The sequence below is a fragment of the Apteryx rowi genome, unplaced genomic scaffold, assembly GCF_003343035.1.
Source record: "Apteryx rowi isolate R43461 unplaced genomic scaffold, aptRow1 scaffold_270, whole genome shotgun sequence".
In the NCBI taxonomy this organism is placed as follows: Eukaryota; Metazoa; Chordata; class Aves; order Apterygiformes; family Apterygidae; genus Apteryx; species Apteryx rowi.
This window is the reverse complement of record NW_020449086.1, coordinates 1,053,473-1,074,914: the sequence shown is the minus strand read 5'-3', so window position 1 is coordinate 1,074,914 and position 21,442 is coordinate 1,053,473. Positions and strand designations below refer to the sequence as shown.

General features: G+C 45.6%; 1 protein-coding gene across 15 annotated transcripts in view; it reads right to left on the bottom strand.

Moving 5' to 3' along the window:
• SEC31A (SEC31 homolog A, COPII coat complex component) overlaps positions 1 to 21,442 on the bottom strand; it is a 48,138-nt gene that overhangs the window by 25,699 nt on the left and 997 nt on the right. For 9 of the 15 annotated variants that reach the window (XR_003253935.1, XM_026068448.1, XM_026068449.1 and 6 more), the window contains exons 2-14: positions 20,361 to 20,443; positions 19,658 to 19,781; positions 16,509 to 16,707; positions 15,139 to 15,234; positions 13,130 to 13,270; positions 11,644 to 11,786; positions 10,554 to 10,653; positions 8,239 to 8,400; positions 7,908 to 8,060; positions 6,226 to 6,468; positions 5,638 to 5,712; positions 2,851 to 2,901; positions 2,002 to 2,079 (exon numbers count right to left, since the gene is read on the bottom strand). Coding sequence is in view for 14 of the 15 variants with exons in the window: in XM_026068448.1 (XP_025924233.1) it covers positions 2,002 to 2,079; positions 2,851 to 2,901; positions 5,638 to 5,712; positions 6,226 to 6,468; positions 7,908 to 8,060; positions 8,239 to 8,400; positions 10,554 to 10,653; positions 11,644 to 11,786; positions 13,130 to 13,270; positions 15,139 to 15,234; positions 16,509 to 16,707; positions 19,658 to 19,781; positions 20,361 to 20,443 (1,648 nt within the window). In the remaining variant the exon portion in view is untranslated. Of the gene's footprint in view, positions 1 to 2,001; positions 2,080 to 2,850; positions 2,902 to 5,637; positions 5,713 to 6,225; positions 6,469 to 7,907; positions 8,061 to 8,238; positions 8,401 to 10,553; positions 10,654 to 11,643; positions 11,787 to 13,129; positions 13,271 to 14,216; positions 14,357 to 15,138; positions 15,235 to 16,508; positions 16,708 to 19,657; positions 19,782 to 20,360; positions 20,444 to 21,442 lie in introns of those variants that run through there. The other 6 variants (XM_026068444.1, XM_026068446.1, XM_026068451.1 and 3 more) reach the window with 3 other exon arrangements.

Genomic DNA, 21,442 nt, shown 5'->3' with positions numbered 1-21,442 from the left:
AGAAATTCTCCTTCCCTTCTCACTCACCTCCACAAAAAAAGTGTCTACAGGAATGCTACCTAGTTTTCACTTTGCTCCATGTAGAGTTTGGGCTCATCCTCAAAACAGCAGGTACCAGAAGTACACCCTGGTCCAGTGAAGCACAACACAGGCTTAATTTTGGACACAGAAGCCCAGAGTACTCCAGACAGGCTAAAGCACTTTGCTGGACTGGCCCAAGAGCATTCAGCCCTGACAGAAGAGACTTCCTTATCTAAGTACCCCACAGACAAAAGAGAGCATCACCTGCAAGCACTTGGATTTTTGAATTTAAAAAAAAATCCTTAAAAAAAGTATAATACCAAGGGGGAAGTCTCTCTACCATGAATTTTCACAGCATGACCAAACTAGAGGGCAGTAACTGTCCTAACTGCCTCCTCTGCCATAAGCCAGCATGCAAATACAGGCAGTGGTAGCTCCAGAGGAGATGCCTGCTGAGAACACCTTGCTTATATACTGATCAGTGAAAAGGTGTCCTTTGAGAGCGCGAAGGACAGGTGCACACTTGATATAAAGAGTACATTTCAAATGGGGAGGTAAAATAGAAACAAGTGTCATAGTTGGCTCAGGTAAAGAGACAGTGTCTGGAAAGTGGATCTGCTGTCAGATGATGCACGATGTGTTTGGTAGCAGTTGAGAGCACATAACGACTGGCACAGGAATCACGTGCCCATCCATTTACTTTACATATGCACTCCCTGATGCAGCATCAGTGGCTTTGGGCTAGCCTCCCAAGTACTTACCACCCTGCTATTAGGATAAGAACGTGTTTGGCTGTGAAGTTTCTCCTGGAATGGAGATTTATGTGGCACTTAATGTTTTCATAATTGCACACAGCAGAAAGCTTGCGCAAACACACACACGTCCGCCACTACAGAGCCTAATAAATTAATAAGCAATCAAGCACCTAAGATAAGGAGAGATCTCTCTTTTGGTGTCCTTAACAGGCTGTTATACAGACCCAACAACCCCACCACTTTAACACGCATGAGCCGTAAACCACAGTTCTCATCCTTCAGACAACTAGAGGCAGGCACTGAGCCCCGGTTTAACCCCACCGGGCAGCACATGCCGAAAACACTACAAAATAGCAATTTGGGGATAACGGCTAACCCACAAGGGAGCCTGAGGGAATGAGGAACACTCATTCCCTGCTCACACAACAATACTGCTATTTTCAGTACTATTCAACCTCACTTGATCAAGGCTAGATCCTTAGTCCAAGGACCTGTCCCTGTATTTGGCTCTCGTAAGAGCAATGAAGAAAGTGCTGCTCATATGGACGGAAGTGAACAAAAGCTGTACGAACCAAGAGACAGATGCAGAGCACAAACTGTCCGAGACAAATCTGGTAGAACTGTAGCAATGGTTATTCACAGGAYTAAAGCTGGGGACTCTAATACTCCCTGCTATGCGCAGGTGGAAACAGGCGGGCTCTACAAGGCCAGCGGGAACCATGCAGGGAACAATGCCCCTCTCATCCAGTATCACACCTGGTTCCCTGCCAAAGGTTATATCTAGAAACAGAGCAGTCATCAGCTGACAACTTAGTAATAATCAGCTAAAGGGAGGGAAGAAAGGAATGAGGAAAGGGAGGAAGAAAATTAAGGAATGTATTACAATTATGGCTGCAGAGCATTTTGCATGCGTTAGGCAAATGCCGGAAAGTGAAAACTGGCTGACCGAAGCTGTCCTTGGCTTTTGTGCCAACTGGTGTGTTACAAAGTCAGCTCAATCTGACAAATGAGCTCATTTTCATTCTTGCCACCGAGAACTTACTCATACAGTGCCTGATGCTGATGAGAGAACTCCAAGTGACTTAGCAAGAGCCTGCATTTTATTCAATCTACACATGCTCTTATATATTTATACATCCGCAGCACCAGGAAAATGCCAAGAAATGCTGCTAACAGCAAAGTAAATAGACAGGAAATCAGAGTTAGTCTAGAGGGCAGTGCATACCTCTCCCAAGAGCTGCTCCTCTGTAGCCTGGCCTTCACCCACCTCCTTCAGTACAGATTCATCAGATTCTGTGGGAGCCTTGAAAAGAGAGAAGCAGCCATGGGGGCGGGGGGGGGGGAAGGGGGGGGGGAAGAAAGGCCAGGAGAAGAAACAGAAATACTTTGCCCTGCAGAGCATAGCCACCACCTTCCTGACAGTGCTCAGAGCTAGCCTGCAGCACACAGAAATTCATCACAAATAAATGTGCGACTACAACACAAGTGGTAGAGGCCCTCCATGTCCTTGCTCCTTGTCGTTATGCAGTACCTTGGGCTGCTTTCATCTTAGTTGCCTGAAAACGTTCAGCAAATCTTTTCTTTTCCATTAGGCAGCTACTGGTGACAGTCAAAATATATATGGCCTAATTTCAACACAGCAGCACTGGGAACAGGGTCTGGCCATGCAGATGGAGCACAACAACCCTCTGGAGAGGGCAGTGCACTGGGGACTCTGGGCTGTGGACATTAGCTGCCCATCAGTGAGGTTCTCACCTACCCCACTGGCAGCAGAGAAAGCATCACAGTGGATAAGGGAGCAGAAGGGAAAAGCAGAGGGACATCAGAGACCCTGAGCCAAAACCTATGACCGACAGCCCTTYGCTATGAAATGGGCAAGATTTGAAAGGAAAAAGTTTTGTTTATTTAAAGTAAGTACCTTCATCCTACTGAATGTAGGAGGTTCTCATATGCTGGGTTATTCCTGACTTACATGGGGGACAGTTACTAAGCTGAAAGGAAAGTTATTCTTACTTTGCACCTTATTATTGCATTATGAAACTATACAAAGTTGTCGACTTTTGTGTTTGCTTACCTCTCCCAATTCACCATCTGCAAGACTTTCTTTATTCAGAGCTGACGTAACCTAAAATGCAACCAAGTTCCGTCAATTAAGTGCCCTTAAATTTTAGAGACAGACCTCTCACAATCTCTCAGACTGCAAAACTGGCTATGTAGCTAACATATTACTTGCAAAACAGTAAACTAGAGCAATTTCCTTTCCCAGCCTCCTGAGTTTTCTGCTAAGCCACCTGCACACCAACCTCTGAGGGAAACGGCCTTTTCTACACCTTTAAATGCTTAATTGTTAACTCAGCCTCAAACCTCACAGRAACTGCTGGAAACTACAATAATAAAAATGATATTATAGCATACAGGGAAAAAACCCTGCCTGCACTGATTAGGAAAACTGAACTAGTGACAATTCCATTTGAGCAGGGCAACTGTCAGGAAGCTGTGGTTTCAACCACAGCATGCATAGAACCTCGGGGTAGGATTTTCCAAGGAACAAATGAGCTAAAAGGCCCAGCTTTTACTGCTTTGCAAGGCAAGTCAGGTCTCCAGATTCCTTAAAGGCCCTCAAAAATCCAAATTTAATGTATAAATTTTAAAATATATTAAGAAAATATATTATTTCAATATCTGGGTATCTGGATTTCCTAAGGCTGATAATATCATCTGATTGCTTCTAGTATAGCAGGGTGTACTTTAAACTTAGATGACAGTCTTTGCAAAAAAAAACTTAGCTCAAATTGCAGGAGTTGGTTTGCCTTTTTTTTTTTTAATCATTAGTTTACAATAGAAAGGAGAAATCCAGGGCTTGTCCCGCATATGAAAATTCCAGATTTTAAAAGTACTGAAACAAAACAGCATGATTTTAAAAGTTTCTTCTGGGAAGCTGAAACCTGTCACCCTTTTACATTCCTCATCCTAACAGTAACATAAAAAACAAGTTGCCATTTAGTGAGTTTATCATCTGGGTGTTGCTAACTTTCAGACAAGATGGCCTGTATTCTTCAACACTGGAAAACACGGATTCCACTTCAACATGGAATGCTTTGCTGAGAAACAGCTATGTGAAAATGCAGCCTCACGGCTCATCTCACCTCTTCCTCAAATACTGAAACCGTAGGGTAATCCAGCATTTCAGGCTGCTCAATTCAGCTACACTCATTTTCCCAGCCTTTCCCCTGGGCACAGGGGATCAACTCAAGAGCCACAGCACTGGTGGGCTCCAGTCTCCACGAGGCTGCCCCGCAAAACTGCCGCTGCTCCAGCTGCCTAAGCAGGACTGAGTTTCATCTGGATTTTCTAATTTCAATCTGCTTTTGAAAGACAGGATCTCCCTTGTTGTGCTTGCCTTTGACTCATGCAAGAAACATTTAGAAGCTGAGGACAGCGTGTTAGCAAAAATATATTTTCTTTGCAATCATAATAAATTTGCCCTGGAGGCCATTTAATACACAAACATACTGACATTTTTATGGAGCCAGTCTTTCAAAATAAAAGATTTTGGTTGATACAATGAAAATGAGTCAAACGTTCAAATYCTTTGATTCAGAACTGAACTAGACAGATCCTAGGCACAGCACTGAGAGCGGCAGACAAGCCAAAATGTGCAGCAGGTATCCCTGTGTACCAACAGGGAGGTGGCACCGTGCAGTTTGTCTCTGAGCAGCTCAGAGACAGATAAAACCACCCAGAAGCTCAGTCTGCAACTTAAGAGCTGTGCAGTCTACGTCTAACTCATTTCATATTGCACCTTTCACACTACAGATGCTTCCAAACTTGTTCRGATGGAAACATAATCCAAGTTTTTAGGAAAAATCTGGCTTCTTTTTTGGTTACCCGCTAGTGACTCATTTTCAAACGAAGATAAAGAAAACTAGCTTTGGGAAATGTAGCCCTTTGGCCTAGCTATTGCTTCTGAAAACCAGATTTTGTCCTAATATAAGAATCTTTTTCCAGCTTGGAAGGAAGATCCACACCTAAGAGGCTCAAGTTGCTTCCTGGTAATACAACTTTTGCCTTTCCAAATGCCAACAGATTTGACTGTTGTGTTTCTTTTTCCTAAAAAGGCATCCCACAAACAGGAATATTTTAGCATTTTAAGATAGTTAATGAAACCCTGAAGAATGTTTACGTGTTCTTTAACCAGAAAGACAAAAAAAAGGATGGGATTCCACGATACTACAATTTAGGAATGTGACACATCGAAGTTACATAAATAACTTCTACCAACAGACAGCAAAGCTTTTTTATGTGCGAGAATCAGATCAACATGGGACAGTCAGATGCAGATATGCCTCTGAAGTCTGTTGGCTGCTTTGAAATTCTCAATGAACATCCTCATATTGCAAGATTACATAGCTAATAAAAAAAAAGAAGAACCCAAAGCAAGCTGCAACTGCATAAAAATTCCCAAATTACTTAGGACTGTTTATCTGGACAAAATTTTAAGAGGACAGGCAGGTATCTAGTGTCCTCTTAAAAAAAAAAGGAACACTTGGTACATAAATAATACACAAGTATTCAAGTCAGCCTTGTTTAAACAAGCAGAGGATCCAGTACGAAGGGAAACAGCTATATTAGAGCTATTAGAACTGTAGCAGCACAGACAAATACTATCTGCTGGGAAGCACACTGAAAAAAGTGTTGTATGAAAACGTGTACTATCTTGAATAGCCTACGGTGATTGCTCCTCTAGTCCCAAACATAAATATTTCAACCATATATGGCATTGCCAACATGTCAGGTTGTACTCTACGGACGCATGTGTCAGGAAAAGCATTTAACACACACAGCTTTCCAGCACATTTACCTTCTTCCTTAGGTCCTCTTTCCTGTATCCCAGGAGCTCAAGATATTTAACACGTGAATCTTCTTCAAAATTCACCTTTGAAAAAGAAAAGTTAAAAGGAGTATATTGCAGTTCAATTTTATTTTCCTCTCTGGCTTTTCACTTGACAAGCACAAACACAGGCTGAGAGCTAGTAACTGTGGAGACTGAGCGTATATGAACAATCTGCCTATCAGCTTCAGGTGGAAACCTCTAAATATTCATAGTTAACAGTGAAGAGCACATCTAAAGCTGTCCCAAAGCTTTATCCTGTCTCAACAACCCCTAATACCAAGATGTCCCAACAAAAGACACCTTCCCTGAGGATTTACAAGCCTTGCCTTCTGCTGCGACCTTCTCACCAACCCCTCAAACACCCCCCGCCCCAAGGACCCTCCCTCGTCTGGTGGGCCACCTCCACTGGCAGAGCTTACGGGCACCATTCCTGCAGTCTACGCTTTGGGCTCCGAGCATCTTTTCTGCTAAAACACTGTACCATGCGGAGGGAAATGTTTYTGTAGTGGCCTTCTGGGGAGGTGGGGAATCCCTGAACTGCTGTCATCCCAGTACCTTTAAGAAGGCCCACACGTTTCTCTCAAAGTCAGCCTGGGCCATATCGATTTTGTTCTGGCAGTAGCTGACAAAGCCTTCGGACCGCACAGCTTCCTGCAGCTGGTTCGAGCGGGCCAGGAACTCCTTCTCCGTAACAACCTGGCTCACGTAGACATGGTGACGCTGCTGCTGCTGCTGCTGATCAATGCCTGGTTGCTGCTGAGCCTTGGTGTTCTCAAACGTAACCAGCTTGCCTCCAAACTGCAATTGAGACACGTGCAGTATGTGAAGTGCAGTTTTACATTGGGGACTATGTAAAAAAACTACACACACACACACACACACACATATTTATACATACACATATCTGTACATATTCTTCTATACAGTGCATATATGCACTTCATTCAATGGACAAACATTCCTGGCATCACCATACTGATGTATGTTCTCCACCTCCCCATATCTCTATGCAATGAAGGAGCTCACTGGAAAAGCAGTTGCATGTTTAACTGGACTTAGAAATTTTTTCTTAGACTAAAGACTAAGACCACAAACTCCTAAGAACTGGGGCTGTGGGTCTGTACAATGCCTAGCAGACAGAGTATCTTATGTTACTGTAACGTAAGTACTAAAAAATCCTATGCATCATCAAATACATGCTAAAGCGTGATACGTGCCCTGCTTATGGCAGGATGTATACCAATTAAAAGTCTAGTTAGAGATAGGCAGTACATCGGCTCATCATTTGGAGAGAAATCAAATTGACGGGGAAAAAAAAAAGCCAAGAAGAGCTTATTATATTCTTTCATTGTAAGCTCAAAATTAATTTAGACAGGCCAGTCTAAGTGACACTGTCACCATTACGAAATGCAAAAAAAACCTAGCCAAGATAAAGCCTGACACCTGGCTCCTGGAAAACAAGGACAAGTGAGGGAAGAACAGCATTATGAAATACCACAGCCAGTGGCTATGCAACATCACTCCGATTTGATGGCAAAAAAAGAATTTAACTTGTGGATGAGATAATGAATAAGCAGACATACACTGCTGAAAAATGAACCAGTGTTTTGGAACAGAAATCCACTTCAAGCGGACGGGCTAAAATCTTCACAAGGTCTCCAAGCAAACGATGGAGGCAAAGAGCAGGGGACTGCTCTCGCAGCAAGCGGGGCCTTGCTACCATCTCACCTGGCTCCTCCATGACGCTGACAACCACCGAGGAGTCTGGCCCCATGAGCTGCTACAGGGACTCCTGCTCACTTGATCAAAGCTGACGTGGGTATCTCTCTACCACAGGGAGTCGTTTAACAGCTGAAAACTGCACTGAAGTCTCAGGCACTTCCCCAGTATTTTTTTTCCCTAAACATATGCTTCTTTAAGTAAACACTGCATATAATTAAAAGCAAAGTCCTCATCCCAAAGCAAAGGAACCAAGCACCTGCTGGTGACACAACTCCTCTTTGTTTCTTTTTCCTCAAGCAATGTTTTTTTAATATTTCCTCACTTGGTGCCCCAAGCGCCAAATCTGGAAGCTGCAGGGGGCCTCTCCTGCCACTCCTGCACCCGGGGAAAATCTCGCAAAGCAGAGCAGGACGCCGAATCCCCATCTCCAAATGGGCTTTGCAGGTGCCATGGCTATCACCCTCCCTGCCAGGCCAACCGTGTCCAGCCTTGACTTGCACAGAGCCCCTGCTTACCGAGAACGATGCTCCCACGGGTCGCCGGATCCATTTAGGTGGTTTCTTTAGGGGCAAAATGACGCTCTGCGAGGCTGTCTGCTGGGGAAGCTGCAGGGGCGGGAGGGGCTGACCTGTACCAAATGGATCGAGGTTCCCAAAAGAGGATGAAAGCTTGAAAAACAAAGGGGAAAAAATACAGAAGTGACACATCTCTGATAAAGTAGACAACAAACACTTATCTACACTGRACTGGTATAATCCAGTTGGGATGAGAACCACTAAAGACTTCCAACACGCCCGCTATTTTTTCTTCTTTTTTCCATTTTCTCAGCTGAACGCTTCTCAATACCTGGTCGACCTGCTTCTGCCTCAAGCCGTCCGCACTGCCTCCCATGATGGAATAAACGCTGATCCGCCCATCGAACGAAGCCGCAGACAGGACAGCAGGGTTTCTGGGACACCACTGGATATCAAAGCACCACTGCGTGTTTGTGGGCAACTCGTACAGCACCTGGCCAAGAGAAACAAAGCCACCACTTCAGGGCTTTCAATGAAGTACTGCTACCCCCGGGAACGACAGGAGAGCATCTCTGCAGTGGTACAAACTCACTCACCGATCACCTCTCAGCACACACACTAGCCCAAGCTCCTCCTCATCTCTTTATTTTTACAAGCCAAAGCGCCACCCCAGCACTCCCTGCCGAAGGGTGCTCCAGAGGGGGAAGAGCAGGGCAGTGCTACGTGTGTCACTGCAAAAAACCACCAGCAGTGCCAGAAACCCTCCTGCCCAAGGCAGGGCTGCTCTTTCCACTCCCCAGGAGGCTCCAGATGACCATCCCCACTGACAGGGGGAAAAGCCTTGAGGGGCAAACAGGAGGGATTACCAGACACCACTGCTTTATTTCCACTCCCCCATTAAATCTTCTATTTAATCCACACAGGACAACCTGCATGCAGGGCATGTCCATGCTGCAGTCACAGCTATTGATCTGGCCTACCACGAGCTGCGGGCTGCTGTTGGTGCTACCACCTGCTCCTTCAGAGCTAACCTGGGTATCTCTACACTTCAGAGTCATGCCCAGGCTCCAAAGTAAATCTGTCTTTGGGGGAAAACTGGAAAAGTAAAAATCTGCATTCTGCCTGCTCCTGGGCAGACCTCCACTCCTGCCCTAGCACCAACAGGTCCACAACTGCAGCAGAGATTTAACCATACACTGGGGCAAATTCCTCTTTCGTCTGTCCCCAAATTTCTGCTGAAGGAGCAAAATGCTAACTGCCTCCGTCTCCCAGGAAACCTTTTATTTTAAATAAAAATATGTGATATGATTCATTCAAGTGTAAATCCTTCCTAACATATAGGATCCAGATCAGATGACACATTAGCCACCCCAATCTTCTGCACTTCAGCTGACCTTAGGGACCAGAGATGCCTTTTCCACTTTAGCCGTGTCACTCTGGTCACTCATTTTTGGCTGCTCGCTTCAGCACTCCTGCTCTGACATCTTTAAATTAGCTTCTGCCATACCAGGGCCCATCTGGAGCATGTCCCAGCAGCTGTCCCGTCCCTACAAGATCTGGCCATTGACTCGTGATGGGGCTAGCCAGAGGGATTCTACCACAGCATTTCACCTTAGCTGCTTTGGAGTTGATCGGCATCAATAAAACATCTGACTGAGGTTCCTGCACTGTGAGATGACCCCTCCACACAGCAATTTGAGATCAAGCATGCTCTCCCTAACCATCTGGAGATGGGACAGGAGACGGGCTGGAGACCTGTTACTTGCCAGCATGGATGCTTTGGCTTTCCCCTCCAACTCAGCAGCGCCACAGCCTGTTATCTTTCAGGGCACAGCAAGAGACTGGGGCCTGCAGGAGGTGCCACCTGTGATTGGGGTGTCTCGCCTAACCACAGCAAACCCGTCACTGCACCCTCACCTTTCGCCACAGACATGCTAAACAAGGCATGACTCTAATTAGTGCAGCRGCATTGGTTCAATACCTAGGTCTGAATTTTGGAAATACTTCTCACTACGTCCTTCAGGATTATCTTGCCTACACAGCGGCCACAGAGCCCTCTACCACGCCCAAAGCTAGTGAGCCCGTGCACTGGCCCTGGGGTCAGCACTCAAGTTTTCTGGATAAAGAATCCACGTACTCTTTGAAAAGTACTCCCAGCCCAGAAAGGGGTGAATGCATTAAAGCAGCTCATAATCATCTGCCACTACTGCAGTAACCTACAAAATCCCACTGCTCTGGCTAAAAGTTCTTAAAGAGGGGAAAAAGACAATGGTCAAAGTAATTCGGCCACATGAAGCCCAATCAAAAAGAGTACAAATACTTAGTTTAAGTGGGGCCATTTACATTCCTTACAGCTAGCAGGAATATTAGGAAGGAGTCCTGCATCACTGGAAAACTTTGAAGGCACGTATTTCAACTGCAAGAAAACTGGGTAGGCGGCCCTATCGCTCAGAAACCTCTCTCCCATGAGAGGGAGCACAGGTCTCTTCCAACACCTCTTCTTCCTTCACTGTGTTGAAAACACAAGGAAGCAAGTATTGGAAGAATGGATAAAACAGCATGAGAAAAACTGGCTGCTTTTAAAAACACTGCTTTGCTTGTGCCACTGAACAGAGAGAGATTTTAGAAGCGGTTTGCATACAATACCTCGCCTGTGTTCGGGTTAGAGCACAGAATTTTAGCATCCTTCCCACAGCTAAGTAGCAGCTCTGGATCTGCCATGCTCCAAGCAATGGCCAGAACGCCCCTGTGCGAAAAGTCATAACAAAAATGATGAGATTAATGTAAATGCAAAATGGTGACAAATAAAACCTTTTTATGAGCAAGTTTCTATATTAGCTAAGCATTCCACCCTGAAATGTCCTCCCCACTCCTTCCTCTTATTCTAAGAAGAGGAAATTATGAATATTAACACTTATTTATTGAAATAGATGCTATTTTCTCTGCGAGGAGCTATAGAAGGGCAGTCATTCCACCTGAAAACTGAATGCAACACTCATTTAAGAGAAACTGGATATCAAGACATCTTTTCTACAAAAAATGGTTCATTTACCTGTATCATTAACACATGGCATGCAAGCCTGTAGGGTAAGATCAGTGACTACTTAGTTGGACAACCCAATTTTATTAGCCAAAGGTTAATGTCAGCAGCACTGCTGGCAGCAGTTTTGGCAGTAGCTGCAACACAGACTTGGTGCTGTTTCCTCCTCTAAACCGAGTGTTGTTTTCACAGCATAAGAAAAAGCTTCACTAACAAAATGAAGGAGGCATGGGAAATTACCCGAACTTTTCTTTTACCCACACTTAAGGTATTGGGGAGTGGGAGGCAAGAAAGAAGGGAGAGAGACTCTATGTGTCTGCATGTGACAATGTGTCCGGGTGCATTTCTAGCTGATAATAATTCAGGCAGGATCCAGTATTGCTGACCCCTGGCATCTCAAATCCCTCTTCTCAAAAAGCATAGAAACAAGTTAGCAATCATTATTTTCAGTGCAAGGATGCCTTTTTCTTTAAGGTCTATTGCCTCCAAACCAGCAGGCCCCAGAAAAGCAAGCCTCTCAGGACCCAGGGCTGGCTGGCTAGCAAGTCTGGGTAAAACAGTGACTGCTGCTGGAAGTGCTGCTTCCAGCTAAGCGAGCATTCGCAGGGAACTGCACAGACAGCGAGACATCCAAACTGATACGCAATTACCAAGAGGGTAAACATCATGGAGCAGCAGGCTACAAGCGACTCGTACCTTGTATGGTTTTCCAAAACACGAAGTGGCGAAGAGGCAAATCTAAGGTCCCACATCTGAATCACAGGCAACCTGTCATCCTCTGAAGCCAGGACCATCTGCGTAGCGATATCGGGGTGCCACGCCAGGCCTGAGCAGTGCATCTGAGGGACAACAGTGGGCCACAACACAAGGTAACTAACCAGCACTAAGAAACACAAGACAAACACAGACTAAATAGGTCTAGATGCATGGAAAATGCAGTCCCGAGGGAGTTCCCAATTTGCAGCTGTATTTCTGGGCACTATTTTTGACTGCATTCAGTGGGGATCATCTCCTCTTCTCCCTGAATGAGGAGACCTGCAGTTAGTTTCCTGGGATCCTCTCAAAGAGATGACATTGTGCTGTCTTTTCCCAATCTTATCTTTTAATATAAGACTGTGAATATTCTTTTATATAAGAAGCCCCCTGTATAAAGTGTTTTCATTGATTTTAATATTTACCAATATCTTAAGAAAAACTATCATTACAAGAGGTTATTGTCATGTGAACGCTGCAGCAGGAGACTACAGTCACATGATGAAGCCAGCCGCTAGGGGAAAGATATGTAAAACACTGAAGGTTATAAAGTTTATTACAGTAAAAGTGTAATGACTAAGGAGCTTTTCCAAGAGCACACATTTAACACAGTAATCTCTTTTTGAACTCTTGGTACTACCTTGAAGTTTGTTATAGTAATATCTAGTTTAAAATTTATAGACTTATACAAATATTTCCTTCTGCACAAGCTTAGCAGGCTTGTTCCTATATTAACAATGCCCGAGAGCAGCCGTGGTGGTTGGTATCACACAGGACACTATCCCCCATAATACCCTCAATGGGCAACGCTCCTCTGTGCCGCTGTCCACCACAAAGCCCTGCCCTCGCCGGGGCTCTGCTGGAGGACAAGCCTCCTCCTTGGCTGCAGCCTGCTCCCATTTCCACATCCAGAGCAGCAGAAACGCCGATCACGGCTCCACCAGCCTCCTGCCAGGGCTCAGCCCCTGCGCTTCCCCCACCTGTGAYACCGAGGAAGATGCACACTCTGCCTAAGCAGTAAGAGATGATGTCGCCCACAATGCAAAATTAAAACTATTCATACTGCTTGCAGAGCACATCAGCTGCCACAATATGCCCCTTCCACCTAGCTTAAAATCTTTGTGGTAGCCCCAAACAGACCAGTACTGATTTTGTTCAAACCTATGTCTCATTCCAACAAATAATTTGACTGCTTTCCCTTGCTTCAATACGCGCCTGGATAATTTAGTTTGAAATGTTGACGCTCCCTCAGTACACACACAGCCTTTTAACCAAAAGCATTAGATATTGAGCACGTTGTACAGAACAGGAGCGGGCACCAGTATCTGTCTGCCGTATAAGAGCGGGCACTACGACYGCTGTCAGCACGCCCAGAAGCGCCCTGCATTTCCACACAGGTACCCACACAGCCCCGCAAGAGCTTACTCACCCGGTTGTTGTGGTCACTGACTTTGATGATGGGCTCGTTCTTCCTGAGATCCCACACGGTAGCTCGGCCGCTAGGACTGGCAGATGCCAGGATGTGCTGGACTTGCCTGTTCCACGCAATGCAGCTGACGTCTTCGAGAGGCTATAGCACACAGAGCAGCCCGCCATGGCCCTTCAAACTGCCTCAAAACCCTTCATTTTCACACACTGCTAAAAGACAACTCTCCAAGGAGATTCGTCCCAGGTACTGCACTTGTTCTGCTTTCCTGCGTACACAAGCTGTACAGCAGAAAACCTGAAAAGCCCACTTTTAAAAGCTGCTAGCATTTCCCTACACTGTCTGCATTTCCTGTTTTAGAGCCTGATACATTAGTCACTTGCAGAAAATTAAGCACAACTGTCTCCAAGAATATAAAAGTACTCTACAAAAACATATCTGGGTATATGAACTGCACTTTTGCCTTTGATTATTAGTTTGTGACTTACAGAGACAACGTAAGTCTGCTTGGAGGAGTTCTGTCGTCATGTTTTCTCAACTGCTTTTTTTTAGTCTTAGAAATAAGAGCGATTCTAACCCAGCCTTTCTTATTGCACTGTATTTCCAGTTGTCATTAAGTATGGGGATTAAAAGATCACATGCTTCATTAAAGCGATTATCAGACATGAAAATTCCTATACAGAGATCTTAAACAGAGGCAAGCTTCCTCCAAAATGCCCACATGATATTGAACTAATCTGATGACAGTCAAAAAAAACATCCAAACCCACGGCGTTTTAAACTCAAATTCTTTAAACTCAAGATTGTTTCTCATCCTATTTCCTCGCTTTTTTTTCTCTCCAACTTATCATGCAGTTATGTACTAATTTTCCAGTAACCACAAACTACTTGCGCAATTTAACTACAGAAACATACAGGCGTCTAAAAAACTTCCTCCCATTCTTATATCTCCTTTACAAGGCACAAAGGACAAAAGCCTTTTTTCTTCCCTCCATAAATCTTCTTTAAACAAGACACAGGTTGAACATTTGTGCTTAAGTATAGCAATTACATATTCCTTGAAAACCACAGAAGTAACTGCCAAACCTACTGCCTCATTTTCTGACTTCTCAGTAGCTGGTTTTAGTCTTTGCTGTATTTTCTCAGCCTGCACCTTCATCGTCTTCCGATTCACACATGCACTGAAACATGCCAAGGAAGACTGGAAGAGACTCAGTCCATGGGCAGCAGCTAAGAATATTTAAAAAACAGTGTAACCAGAGAGACTTGGCTCATGATTACTTGTTGCTTGATAAAGTGCAACATTTTCCACAGAGTAAGGGGGCACTTTAAGCTTTCCTTGGGAAATACAGGGTTTTTTTTGTAAAATCCCACCACATGAAGACATGAATTATTAACTGCCATGCAGCCAGCCAGAACTGCAGGTCTGTTCTGGATAGCAATGCCTGCACGCGCAGGGTTGCCGCTCAGGAAGCCGTGCTGCCTGCTCGCTGCGTGAAGGTGTGCATGCTCGCACTATCAGGAAACTGGACTCGCAGGCCTGCAAAAGCAGCAGGATCAATTCAAATCCCTGTGGAGCTGGGCAAAAATTCATGGCCACAGCTCCTGTTGTACTGCTTTATGAGGGTCAGACACTAACAACCTTCACAAGGACAAAAATCTCTCATTTTCAAACCTTACAGTCAATAAACTACAAAAAGTAAACAACAGAAGGCTCATCTTTGTTGGCCTTTGGGGCAACTGCTGTGGAACAACACAAAATAAAGGAACTTTTTTATTTTAGTCTGGAGAGACCTGTTTCATTACCTTAAGGACTGTATCTTGCCTTGCCAGAAATGCAGCACATAGTTAACTACATTTTAAGTAACACTGGCTAGACAAGCTAAACTTTAAAAGGCTTTTTTTTTTYCCTTTAAACAGCTTCATAATTGTAGGTTTCAATAAACTCTCAACTTAAGTAACCTGCTTATTTTTCACTGGTTTGCAGTATTTAAGACATACAAATGTAGTACCTGCGTCTTCACTCCTGGTGTCATCGGTGTGGCAAAATTGTTCAAGTCCCAGATATAGATTTCGGACTCATTAGCACCAGAGGCCACCAGATTCGTCTGTAAAACACATCAATAAGACGTTAAGAGTATTTTCAGTATCAGCTTTCATAATCTCAACGGCTGGGAGCAGTCAGATCCATAGGACTGTGTCAATTTATTAGATCAGCTCAGGGGAAAAATAAGTTTTCTTGAGATCAGGAACACCGAGTTAGCAAAAAGCCCACACGCCAAGCCAAGCATGGGTGCCAACCAAGCTCCTGCTTTCCGCACCGTCTTTCCAAGCCACGGCAAACGCCCACACAGCGGCTGCAGGAGTGCGGTTGTAGGCAGGTGAGCAGGGCGTCTTCTGGTGTTTCTGGGAAGGGGCAGACAGAGAAGCAGGGCTGCAGCCGACGACCCAGCGCTTCGCTCTGGGCAGGCCAGGGTGCGCGGGGCCAGGGGGAGCACGGTATCTGCACCGCCTGCAGCAAACTGCACCACCTCCTCAATGAGGGCAACGATCAAGAGCGACGCTGGGGCCGGGACAGGAGATGGCAGACGGGGGCGATGCCAGCCGAGGGCACGGAGCGGCCTTTGATCACATCTGCTACTGGTAGCAACGCAAGCCCCGACTTCATAACAAACAGAAAGGGAGAGGAAGCAATTCAGAGAGGACACAATGAACAGAGGGTGGCCTTGCTAGAAGCAAGAGTCCACAGACAGAAGTGCTATTTAGAAAATGAAATCAACTGAATTCTCCCATAGTTGACAGGGACGAGGAAAAACCAACCCACTCTATCTAGAAGGAAGTAAATGCTCTTTAGTAATGGAGGAAAGCTTGCTGCTTTTGAGAGCTCGTCTGCCTAAAAAGGCCACATCCCAGCATTTCCTGCTCTGTCTCCCCTTTCCTGGTGAGAAAATTTTGAAGTCGTGATGACAGAACAGATCCTCCCCATTCCCCCAAAAGAAAACCCTAACATCTAAGCACTCAAAGCAACAGAGCACATACATACTCCCTGTGACCAGAGTGATCCTGGTATAGCCCAAGGAAACTAAAAAGGGAGACTAGCTAAAAATTATCCCAGAAAACCACCCGTACTTTACACCTAACCTGAGCAGGTCCACTAAACTGACAGATTAAACTGACAATAGGAAGGGATGAATCAGACACTTGGAATTCCTTCTCCGTACTGAGATTCTAGTAACAGTCCGTACAAGATGTATACAAATACTCAAACACCAAATTTCGTTTGTGCTTTGCAGAGGTTGGAAAGGGACAGAAACATTTAGGGTAACACATTGTTAAGCCAGGCCACTGTTCTACAACTCTGTGCAAACAACAGAAAACCAACCTGGAAAATGTTGACATCAAGCGCTCTCACTGGTCCCGTATGCTTGTCTTTCTGCGCAATTATTACTTCAGCGTCTCCAGCTATGATTTTGGCTGGGTCATACAGAATGATGTTTCCGTTTTCACCCCCAGCGATCAGGACTCCCGAGACACTCTCACCTGTGGTCATGCTGTGCGGCCCCCAGATCAGCTTGTGGTACCTGCGAGACACAAAGACCCCACAGTCTGCAACCGTCCACCGCCAGCTCTCCACATACACAGACCTACCCCACTTCACCCATCACAGCCCAGCTGGTGATCTAACAGGCATTGCAGATGCTTCAGAGAAAAGCTCTACCCAAGTTTCTCCTAACTGATGGGGCCCTAACACTTTCTTGCTTACCCCTCTGCACCAGAAAGATGACGTGTCCAAATCTTACTCCTGCTCAAGACAGAGGGCCATGGGAATCAACCAACAACCTCTACGTCTCTCCTCTTAGCTGCAAAATCAAGTAAACCCTCCCACTGCACACGATTCTGAGCTTATTTTTGTAAAACAACAGGAGTAAATCAGAATAAGGGCCGTAAGCCCATCCAGTCCCAATGTGGAGGTAAGCCTCTGGTATTTGTGGGCAGCTCTTCATACCATAGATAAAAGGTGGAATTAGAAAAAATTCTGAATCTTTTTTCTCATCTGTGCTCCTGAAAGTAAAAAATCTTATCTGTTGCACTGGAGGCTCAGCAAGTGGCGCACTGGACCATAGTGTCTTTTCCAGACTAAATCAGAGGAATTAAACATACTTCCAGCTATTTGCAAGCTTTTGTCAATCTGTAAATACCCAATTTTCCTTCACTAAGCAAACTTGTTTCATCAACACAACAGCACTCCTGTGTACTCAGCCATGCAGAAAACACTTTTCTTCTACAGGAGATGCACTTACATGTTTCAGTTGTTAGGCAACTGGAGAGTAAACCAACATTGTTTAGAAGGTGGGGAAATTACTTTAGCATTCACTACGTTATTGCTATCTCTTAATTATCTAAGGACAACCTACAAATAATTTCTTTAAAACACACCAAATTCAGCATGATAAGCTGCGTACTACAAAAACCTAGACAAAGCATATGCCATACAAGAAACACTGTAACTGCCAGGCATTTGGCAGCTCAATCTCAGCACTTACTCTTCCGGCACTGCGTTCAAATTACGGTGACGATGCAGCCAAAGAACAACGCTACAAACTGAAATTGGTCTGATACCAGCCAGACCCTTCGTCCGGGTACAAAAATTGTTATAGTTTTGCACCTGTTGAACTATGCAAGGAAATCAACTGACCAACAGGTTGGCTGGACACTAATACTACAGCACCAGCACAATCCTACAGGTCTTAAGAATCCTAAAAGAAAGCAGAAAGGTGCAAGGGAAAAAAAAAATTAAGTATGCATTACTTTCCACTTGCCCTTTGCTCTTTCTAAGATAAGGTATGGCTCTATAAAAGCAGTGCAATACTTTCTTTAGGAAGACAATGAGAAAAACTCGTTGCAGAATTGATTTTTTGAGAATTTAATCATCTGACCATTTTGACTTGCTGCAAGCCAAAATAAAGGCTGATGTATACATTGCTAGTTGGGGCATTTGTTGCTTACTGTGTTAGAAGAAAATTAACTCATGCATTTTGCGTGGCAAAGTCAAGTACTTGAGCTGCTCACCAAGGGCAGAGTTTTTGAAGGAGCTCTGCATCCTAACCCTAGGGAACGTCTTTGACATCTGGTAAGCATATGCCACTTGGCAAGCCCTGAAAAATCTCAGCCACGGTTAAAACAAGGTAGAACAAGGAAATTTTAAAGGATCAAACAGCTCATCCTGCTCTCAGTGGGTCAGTAGGGAATGTTAACCTCAGCTCTGCCTGCAGCTTAGGGCATTAAGCACAGGCTGCGGCTGTTTCTCCCAAGCCCCATGTATCAAAATGCCTCAGATGACAGACTGGCTAACAGTGCAATGGCCCTGGCAGTCCTGAGAGCAGCCAGGGAGCTCACTGTCACAAAACTGACACAAAACAAAGCAAGCTTCCTGCAAAAACTACTGGAACTGTTTCTACCCACATTAGGAGAGCATCCCTAAACAGGGTCACAATCTTACTGCGTGCAAATGCAGCCAAATCCTCATTTCAATCCCTAGAATCTATTTCTAGGCAACACAACTTCTAGGAACTGCGTTTGGTCAAAAACTGTGAGTAACAGTCTCAGGTCCTGAGGTTACCACTTCAAAATGGATAACAGAATAAAACTGAACTGATTTCCACTCGTGTCACCAGAGGTGAAGAAAACTGCAATTGCTTCTCTAAGACTGCCAGACTCGCTTTGACTTACTGACAAACTGCTTAAATTCTCTGCACCTCCGCTTACGGAGTTTTGGGTCATCGGAGGACTAGTGGTTATGCTGACACTGCAGCTAGCAGGAAAGAGTCGTGGATGGGATCCAATCTCAACAAGTAATTTTCAGCTCCTTCTCTACCCACAAGGAAGCATCCTGTGCTTCCATCTACATTGTAACAGCTCACTCGCAATGAACAGTGGCCTCTGCAGTGGCCTCTAGAGAGCCAATACAAGCGCTGCTGAGAGGGAAATAGGGTGCTCTGATGCTAGCCGTATTTATTTAGCCAAGCACACAGTAAGGAACAAAGGGATACTCAAGCCTAAATGGAAATGTACAGCGGCAACATGTCTTCCCAGCTGCCCAGGTGAAGTACGATGCTACGCACACAACCCAACCCAGTTTGGTACATTATATGAGTCTCCCAGAAGTACCTAATATACCCAGGATGCAGCAACAGGGAAGAGTTGCAACTGCACTTTAACATTCCTTTCTGTTCTCTGGAGACTCCCAGGGGCTGCCCAAGAAACATGGTCAGCATCTTTCACACCACCCAACCAAACTACATCAGACTGTGAGGTTCAAGGTAGAGCACAAACTGTTCACAACTCCTTGGAGACCCAGCTCACTGCCTTCAGTATTGCACCATGCTGTCTCCATCGGAACAGCAACACCACTCCCGTGCCATCCTGCAGCACTGAAGCTCTGCTCCTCTCCTCAACAACTGCAGTCCAACCTCACACACTGGCCTTTCAGTTCCACAGCCATTACTTTGCACCTACAACCCTGCTGTGTACCTGTGAGAGGAGGAGAAGGTGGCACAGGACTTCATATCCAGGGAAGGGTCTGATAAGTCCAGCTCAAATATTTCTAGGGAAGCACTGGTACTGAACGTTGCATCCAGCTGCTGAGCAGATGTACCTACAAAGAAACACATTCAGGGATGAGAAAGACATGCTATAGAAAGGAGCAACTGCAAAAGCAACAGCGGGCAGGGCATAAGAACAGCATCCTCACAAAAGGAGCCCTGAGATGGGGTCAGGTTTCTGTTTTGTTTCAGAAGTACTTCTATGTAATTCTCCTCCCCACAATTCCCTCTGTGGGTTTCTTAACCAGCATGAAAGGGGAAGCTTCAGGAGAATGCTTGTCTCTCCCTGATAATGTATGAGAAAGCCAGTTAACAACAGAGGAACAAGTAGTAGATGAGCATGAAGGGACAGCTAACCAGTAGTAACATCAGGATGTTGTAGCCTTAACCTGGAAGAAAGGAGCTGGTGCCGTTGCCTACAGAGCAGCAAGCATGTTGTCACACCACAAAAAGCAAACGAAGGAATAAATCAGTATCACAAGGCTGGAAAACTGCCTGTGAGGTACCACGTGGTATTCCCCACTCCAGCTTCAACCTTCAGGACATGAACTGAATAAGCTTCAATTACAACCACCTTATGGCAGCCACCCCAAGCAGACCAAGACCTGCTGGTACACACCCCAACAACTTACCTGTGGCCAGGTAAATGGGGTGCTGCAGGGCAGGACTCCATGCCTGCATGGCAGTGCGATCTATCTCCTTCAGCTTCATTTTGCTAAAAAAGAAGAAAAGGTAACTCTTAAACAAAACATAGRAAGAATCTGCTAACATGGAGCTAGAGGTTGCATTACAACTCCTCAGATGTAGCCACAGATAACTGCTTTAAGAARGGTCCCATGCTGTCACTGGAGATCTTAGAGCAGCTTCTGCCTTCAGGTACAAATACAAGCCACATTCCTACTGCAAATGCTAAGCCTCAGAACAACTATACTCAGAAATGAAATCCTGACTGTCAAAGCCACCGCAAAACGCTCTCAGCAACCAGCAGGATTGGATTTTAAAGATGGTCTTCAGCATATAATTTAGTTCTATTTTGGGGCCATGGTCACTGGAATGGCATCTGAATTGTTCTCAAGACCTATTTCCACGAACACCCCATTGCACCTGAGAAGAACAGCCATCCAGGACCAGACCACACTCCTGGGCCGGCTGCTGTCTCTGACGGATTACCGTCAAGGATGGTCAGCGCTTGCTGCTGCGTCTTTGCATCTGGCATCCTTCAGCACGCATCCTCAAGTCCTGTGCCAATTTTTTCCGTTTAGCTCTACAACCATAATTTCTACTCTTAAAATGTTGCGCAAAATCTGCATAAACAACCTTGCTTCCCTAAAGATATAGGGAAAGCGGCATCCATCAGCTGCTGGCAGCTGCACACAGCAGGCCAGCAGGGACCAGGACAGAGGAAAGCCTTTCCAAAAGCTTTCTGGTGCTCACAGGCGGGCAACAGCCCTCAACGCGGTCCGCGGGGCCCTCCACACCTTGCCCCCTTGGCAGGCAGGCGGCGGCAAGGGTGAACTCGGCGACGGCTCACTCCAACACGATTTTTCCACCACCGCCTCCTGCCGCGCCCCAGGGAGGGCCCGGGGGCCCGCAGCGGTCTCCGGCCGGGATTTCCTGCCTGCTCACGCCGTTCCCGAGCCCGGGGCGAGGCCCGGCCGCGCCGCTCGCAGCCCCGGAGCTTCGCCCCCTTCCCCGGCGGGGCCGCGCGGGCCTC